Here is a 7,440-nt window from a genome sequence, read left to right as displayed (position 1 = left end):
TTGTGTGTATCTGATGTGTAACGCTTGCGGCGGAACAAACCTTTAAAGATAAAAGTCAAAATCGTTTCTTGGGCATCTTCCCAGACCACCACGAATGAAGATTACGACAGGAAAGGCTACGTGATTATATCTGGAATGACAATTTTAAAAGATCAACTCATTTTTATTTTAAATATATTCTTAATATGGGGCTTCACCCAGGCCCATCCTCATCATTACGGAACACAAAACAAAATAAAAGCTGTAAGATAAATAAAATAAATTTAAAGCGGTCTTTAAACCTCTGTTCTTTGTTTTTACAGTTAATCCAAATCACGTGGGCCCGGAGCCAAAGAGGTTGCGGACGGCCTACACGCGACAGCAGGTCCTGGAGCTCGAGAAGGAGTTTCACTTCAGCCGCTATCTCACGCGCCGCCGCCGCGTCGAGGTGGCCCACGCGCTCTGTCTGTCCGAACGGCAAGTGAAGGTGTGGTTCCAGAACCGGCGCATGCGTTGGAAGAAAGACAACAAGCTGCCCAACACCAAAGGAAAGAGCAAAAACAAGAAAGCGACCGACAACAACAACAACAACAACAACAGCAACAGCAGCAGCAGCGACAGCATGAAGACGGTGATAACTGTCTAAACACACAGGAGCGCAGAGTGTGGCAGTCGAAGCAGCCATGGTAGCACCTTCATTCTCCAAAGCTGATGTTGCTTAATTTATCCAGGGTGACTGCAGTCCTCAAACAATTCTCACCTGCTTTAAAGTTACGGCTTTGACGAACACACGTTTATAAATTCCATGATGTATTTTTTTCCCTTGTTTTTAACTTCACCTTTGGAGCATTTAAATTTTTTTCCTTTTTTGAGGTTTCATCCATATTGAATCTCATAATTAATGAATGAATGAATATATTTTAAGTTCACGGAGGCCCTGACATCTCTCTGGTGCAGACAGGGAATTGCTTCATATTTAGACATCCGATGAAGACGCAAAAACAGTGCTCGTTCGTTGCGGTGCCAAAATACTCGTGACTGCGTGGAACAGGATGAATCAGGGTTTTCTTTTCTCCACAGGGTAAACATAATACAGGGTTATATAACAGCTACCTAAAAGCAGAAAAATCCTAATTTATGAATATGCACGTTACCAAAATGTTACATAAACTGGCGCTTAAAGGGTAGGTAGAAGAGCAGAAACACCAAATTGCGTGTTGAGTGACTGCACAAATTATGTTTTAGCTTTTGATTTTGTACAGAGAAGCATCCAAAAATAATTCATATTTGGAAGGAAATTAGCCATATTTTTTCTTGGATTTTATTTCCCACATTTATAATTTTTTTTTAAAAAAAGAGCCAAAATGAAGGTACAATTTTTAAAACGCACACACCTGACTGTAAATCCAACTTCTTTTCTCAGGGTTACAGGGTTTTACAAAGAGATCTTTTTTTTTCTGAAAAAACGTGTTTGATTTCGCACCGAGAGGATTAAATTAGCCCTCTGTGAAATACCATGATGTTGCATATAAATAGGTATGTTCTCTCTTTGATTCCAGTTTAATATGCTATCGATATCTATCATAGTCTACGCCAGTACTTATGTTTAATTTGTAATAATTAGAAGCATATTTTATTCCTTCTTTATAGCAAGCATCTTCTCCGTTATTTTTTCGTTACTTTTGAAAAAAAAAGTGTATTCCTGTAATAATTTTATATGTGGAAATGTTTTGATAAAAATAGATGAGAAAATAATAATAATAAAAAACTTCAAACATTAAAGGTGTGAATATTTTTCTGTGTTGGAAGATAAGTGAAGGACCGATGATTTTTTTTTTTTTTTGGCGATAGGGGAAGATGAGGTCGGGAGAGAATCAACGGAAGTGACGTGTGATTAGAAACAGTGAGTTAAAGGCGAAATCGTGATATCCATTTTCGGCTTAAGAAAATAAAATAAATAAATATATAAAATAAATAAATAAAATACGGTGTCATCTTTAAGCAGCACGGTCTTTGTCGCAGTCACAACTTAACGGGGGCTCATGGTATAGATAAGCCAAGACTAATGTCTAGTGCGTCATGGCTCCGTTGACAAGCTTTTAAAATGCATGCACGCTGTCCCACGGGTGGATTTAGGTTGATCTTTACAGTTTTCTGATTTTCGAGGAGTTATTAAACGGAGCCGAAACTAAGGAGAAATTTTGGCGTTAAGATATTTAAATTTGTGGGTATTCTGTGTCTTTTACTGTTTAAATTTTTTTGGGATGTAAATTATTATGTTAAGAGACTTAAGTATTGTCTATGATGATATCTTTGTTTAGAAGTTTATAAATCCCAGATACAATAATTCGGGCTTCTCATAGATTTGTTTGTCCAAATCGCGAATTTCATATATCAACTTAATATCACTTAAGTTGATATTCATATTTTTGTATGAATATCAACTTAAGTGAAATCGTTTGTGCCAGGATCAAGATTAGCGGTTAGGCCTATGTGTATAGTAAGTTTACTGGAAAGGAACGTAAATCAAAGTAAAATCCCTTGAAGTAGTGAAATCATGGCTGTGTGTATTTGTGTGTTGATATGTAAGAGAAATGAGCGCTGAGTGCCAATAATTGGTGGCTTCCGTTGGAGACTCGGTTACATGTGCAGGATAGGCACAAAGGGGCTGACACGGAGCAACCTGGATTATCTATCACACGCTGAAGATCAACCACAGAGCTGCCACAATCATGACAAACAAAGTTCAGATCTTCACTAAAAACAGAAAAGCTTCTGAAGTTCTGCATGTCTGCAGTTTGAGATGTTACTCAGGGGAATAATACCACAAAAACACGTCAAACATCTGGAATTCAAAACCTGATCCCACTAAGACACACGCGTGATTACAAACGAGATGCAATTATTCCTAAAATTTCACACCACAAGTTCACACACATTCATGTATTTTATGTACATTTAAATGGACAGAAACAGAATGCAAACAGAATGCAATAATACTGAACAGCATACTTTGTAGATATGCATGTGTTTGTGTTTGTGCGTGTACACCTACCTATCTTTCTCTAGTCTGTGATGAAACAGGAATGCCCCCGACTGGTAGCATTAAGTATTACAGTCTGAAAGAGATTTTTTTTTCAGGTTAAGATAAATAATATTTTTTCATTTAAGAAAACATGGAAATATTTACATTAGAAATACATGGATATATTTATCATTAGCCCTTTGGATTAACAGAAATGTGTATAATACAATGTACCGTAATCAATGCTAAATTAGCCTTAGTAATAATAAAGTATATGAACCAGAAACATACACATCTTTGCAAAGGTTACAATTTTGGGTTGTTACATCTATCCATGCATCATAATGTGTCTCAGTTACTTTGTCCACTTGTGTTTGCACTGTGAACACACAACCGTAAAAATGTACGACTACATCTACCTACAAGTAAGACTTTTAAGACAGGAATGAATGTTGGATACTTCTCACAAGCTTAAGAGCATGGCAGGTCACTTTAAATACAGTCACGTGTTCGATTGTAGAGCTTAAAACAGGACAGGGTGAGAAATGTCACGAGAATGAAACAGTGAAGCATTTCTTATTAGGGTGTGGACAATAACATAGCTACAGAAAAACACAGAGTGTGCCACTGGCTTGTTTAGATATGGTCGAATGCAGCAGCATTTTTCTGCAAATAGTCTGGATTAATAAACAAAATTTAAAAGAGAAATGTTTAAATAGATAACGTACAGTCGCTGTGACTTTCTTGTAAGTTTTTAAAGATAAAGTTTTTATCTTTTATTTGGACATCATCTGCCTTTTCAGTCGTTTTCCTTGTACCTGACTATTTTTAGAGAAATGTTTTTTTCTTTTTGTTGTTTCTACATCACTTAACACCGACATATTATTCATTTAAGAGTAAAAAGTCATCTCACAAGGGACGAAAGGTGTGTATCAAAGAACTCATTTTAAATAGCATTTTTAGGCATTTAGTCTTTTTGCAACAACAATGCAATTCCCAAACACATATTAGACAAAAACATGGGATGTCTCGGCATGCTGAGCAGTGTGTAATTGAAAAGTATCTGAAAATCAACTGACACAGGATGCAAAAGATGCATCTGACCTTTCAGTTGATTCATCTGTTTGCAGAAATGATCTCAATGGAAGGAAACTGGGAAGAAAAGGCTGATGTATGTCAAACTATTGAAGAACTGGACTGAAAATCAGTAATCACTGACTTTCTTATCTTACGTCTTATGGAGTGATGAATCCAAATGTGAAAATTTAGGTTCATCCCCAGTATAAACAGAGATCATAAAGAGACAGGTACAACAGTGAGATGCTTCCGCCATCTGTGTCATTTTTGGGGGCTGCATTTCAACCAGTAATGTTGGGGGATCTTGATAGATGGAATTATAACTGCAGAAAAGTACAGTACATTTTTGATCCACCACCCAGAACCTTCTGGAAAGCAACTGATTGCCAGCAGCTTAATTTTTTGACAATGATCCCAAACAAGCTGTCAATGCAGTAAACACATGTCTAGATAGAAAAAAACACGTAACGAAACACTATCAGTCATGGACTGGCCTCCCCAGAGCCCAGACCTCGACATTATTAGAGCAATGTGAGATCATCTTGACAGAAAAAGGAGCCAACATGCAAAATGGAATTTTGAGTGTCATTCAAGAAGGCTGGAGAAATATTCCTGAATAAAGAAATTACAAGAAAGTCTAAAACTAATAGAGTCTAAGAGAGTTCACACTGTGTTGAAGAATAAAGGTGGTCATATCAAATATGGATTTTCAAGCTCATTAGAATTGCACAACCCTTGTTTGTGCCTTGTATACTGCATTTCACTTGAAGTGAGTATATATGTAAGAAGATTTTAATTTCTGCGTTCATAAACTTGGTGGGAAGGAGGCAACTCTTAAAGAAACTCCTCTGAATTAAATAATAACAATTCAACAAAAAAGCAAATATAATAAGACAGCAACAATAAAATAGTGGGCAAAATAACAAGTATATTAACTTTGCAGATATAAAGGTATACACACACATAAATGCAGTTCTGCTAAAAATTTACGCTTGTTAAAGAATGATATTGTACTTGCTGCTAGGTAACAGCAGCCATGGAGTGTGGATGAATGCACGAATATTACAAACGCTATTAACCTAAAATTCACACCAAACCTGAGTTTGGTGTCTTGCCCAAGGATACTTAAACGTGTGGGATTGAACCACTGCCCTCTATCTCCTGAGCCACAGCCACCCCACACCACCAGTCAAATATGATAAAATCCATTCATATTTAGGTTTTGCTGACTTTACCCTCCAAATGTATGTTTTCTGCCCTGGACATTATCCTTTTAATCCTATGTTTGCTGTAACAAAATTATCACACAGATTTCAAATAATGCTTCTCTGAGTCCATGTCTCTCTCACATGATGTGTCTGTTTTAGTCAGTTTCCTATACACTTTTTGTGCGGTTAGTTCTTTCCCTTAAACCCAAATTAAAAATGCTACTTTAATAATATGTATTTTTCCATGCCCCAATTATGTCTAGTTAAATATAACAACACTGCTACAGTAGCCTCTATGCGCGTCCATAAAGTGGAACTAAAGATTAATGCAACCGTTTCTCTTACGGACATCAATCGCAGGCGGACCGGTCAGTGACTGCAGAACAAGTACTTGCCCTTAAACTTGCAAGCAGTGCTGTTGCTCAGATCGCTCATTATTCTAATCATTATTTAACAATAAGAGTACAACAGCAGCACCATGTCTCTTGCGGCAGAGGCGTTCATGTCGCAGATGGCAGGTAATATGTTGACTTCACCCCGTTTTTCTATTGATTATGAATAACATTAGCCAGCTAGCTGGCAAGAGCTAAGGTTCACAGTAACATAAGCTCTTTACAAATGTAGTTACTTACATATAAGGACCTTTAGCTGTTACTATAGCTGCCTTTGTTCGCCTTTTCTTGGTTTCTTAAACAAAGGCTGACTGGCCTGGAAAAGCCCCAAGGCACTCTTGTCATTCTGCATGTCGTGGATTGCTTGGCAGGTGTAACACAGGACTCTAATGTAAATAGCGCCATATTTCTGTTTACTGTTAAAACCATAAATCAGCTGGGGGACGGCGAATTCAAGCGGAAACAGCTCAAGAGGGCTAAAGTTACTGACATCCCCGTATCGTTACAAAAACGGCTCAAATCTATCAATTTTAACAGAGACATGCTCAGAGATTCCCCCGGTGGCTGGAGGCTGTACTGCAAGCACGGCGATGTTACAGCATAGGTCGTTGAGTGAGCACCGTGCACCTCGTGTCTGTATTCTTTATAATCTTTTATTGATTAACTTTATATGAGTAGAGGTGAAGAAGAGGGTGCAGTCAGGGTGATGTGGATGGAGATGAGTGTCACAGGTGATTTGTGACAAAGTGAGCCAGAGTGAAAGGGAAGGTCTGCAAGATGGTTGTGAGACCTGCTGTGATGTATGGTCTGTAGACGGTACACTAACAAAGGTCAGTGGTGCTAAGGTTTTCTTTGGGAGTGAGCAGGATGGACAAGATTAGAACTAAGTATATCAGAGGGACAGATCAGGTTAAGGAGTTTGACAAAGTTAGAGAGGTGAGGCTGAGATGGTTTAGATATTTGCAGAGGAGGGGTAGTGGACATGGAGCTGGAAGGCAGGAGGAAAAAAAGGAAGACCACACGAATGGTCATGGATATAGCAAAAGGAGGACATGGGGAGAGTTGTTGTGAGATGAAGGCAGATGATCCACCGGGATGACTGTTAAAGGGAGAGTCAAAAGTAGACGAAGAACAATTAGTAAAAGAATGTTGACAGCTGATCCCACAAGCAACATTATAGATTAATGAGTCACATTATCACCGTATAATTGTGTTTGTTTGCCTGCATGTCTGTTTGTGACGTTGACAGCTGCTGAGCCGTGGCCTGAAAATGCAACCTTGTACCAGCCACTGAAGGGTGAGTTAGTGAAATGGAGGCACAATACATAATGTCAATAGCAATATAGCTATTTATATATTTTGTTGTTTTTGCAGAGGATCAGATTCTCCTGTCAGACTGTGCCTCATCTCTCGCTGTTCAGGTAAAGCAAACATGCATGTACACAATTTAAACACCTTGTTTAAATATAATGTTTATTTGTTAATAACTCAGTCTGTTGTGCTCAAGAAACAAGGAAAGCTTCTGTAAGTTTTAGTGGTTTTAATTCAAATATTTAATACTATTTTCATTATTTAATGAATTAAAACTGAACCAGTATAAAAGCTTTCAGTTCTTAATTGCGCAATTTTGAACATTTAACCAGCACAAAACTGATATAAGATAACAGATGAACATTGGCTTCTGCCAACGATTTAATGTCAACTTATTTGGTATCTTATTAATTGACTGCCAACTAATAAGATACTGATCTTAGGTTGT

The 7,440-nt window shown here is 37.7% G+C and overlaps 2 protein-coding genes and 1 long non-coding RNA gene across 4 annotated transcripts in view; 2 read left to right on the top strand and 1 right to left on the bottom strand.

Moving 5' to 3' along the window:
• The window catches only part of LOC102289369 (homeobox protein Hox-D4b), a 2,624-nt gene extending 929 nt beyond the window's left edge, over nt 1-1,695 (top strand). Inside the window, exon 2 of the mRNA XM_005922461.3 lies at nt 303-1,695. Coding sequence (XP_005922523.1) covers nt 303-625 — 323 coding nt within the window. The 3' untranslated portion in view covers nt 626-1,695. The remainder of the gene's footprint in view (nt 1-302) is intronic.
• Nucleotides 1-6,196, bottom strand: part of LOC102289667 — a 7,348-nt gene extending 1,152 nt beyond the window's left edge. The window contains exons 1-2 of the long non-coding RNA XR_315812.3: nt 5,922-6,196; nt 3,035-3,098 (exon numbers count right to left, since the gene is read on the bottom strand). This is a non-coding gene — a long non-coding RNA (uncharacterized LOC102289667). The remainder of the gene's footprint in view (nt 1-3,034; nt 3,099-5,921) is intronic.
• Nucleotides 5,620-7,440, top strand: part of mtx2 (metaxin 2) — a 5,078-nt gene continuing 3,257 nt past the window's right edge. The window contains exons 1-3 of one of the 2 annotated variants that reach the window (XM_042220916.1): nt 5,620-5,807; nt 6,931-6,978; nt 7,056-7,102. In XM_042220916.1, coding sequence (XP_042076850.1) covers nt 5,768-5,807; nt 6,931-6,978; nt 7,056-7,102 — 135 coding nt within the window. In that variant the 5' untranslated portion in view covers nt 5,620-5,767. The remainder of the gene's footprint in view (nt 5,808-6,930; nt 6,979-7,055; nt 7,103-7,440) is intronic. The other variant, XM_005922462.2, reaches the window with a different exon arrangement.

Source organism: Haplochromis burtoni, unplaced genomic scaffold (genome assembly GCF_018398535.1).
Source record: "Haplochromis burtoni strain Fernald_Lab_line unplaced genomic scaffold, NCSU_Asbu1 Contig_57, whole genome shotgun sequence".
Classification (NCBI taxonomy): Eukaryota; Metazoa; Chordata; class Actinopteri; order Cichliformes; family Cichlidae; genus Haplochromis; species Haplochromis burtoni.
The sequence above is the reverse complement of the archived record's forward strand: the minus strand, read 5'-3'. Positions and strand labels throughout refer to the sequence as shown.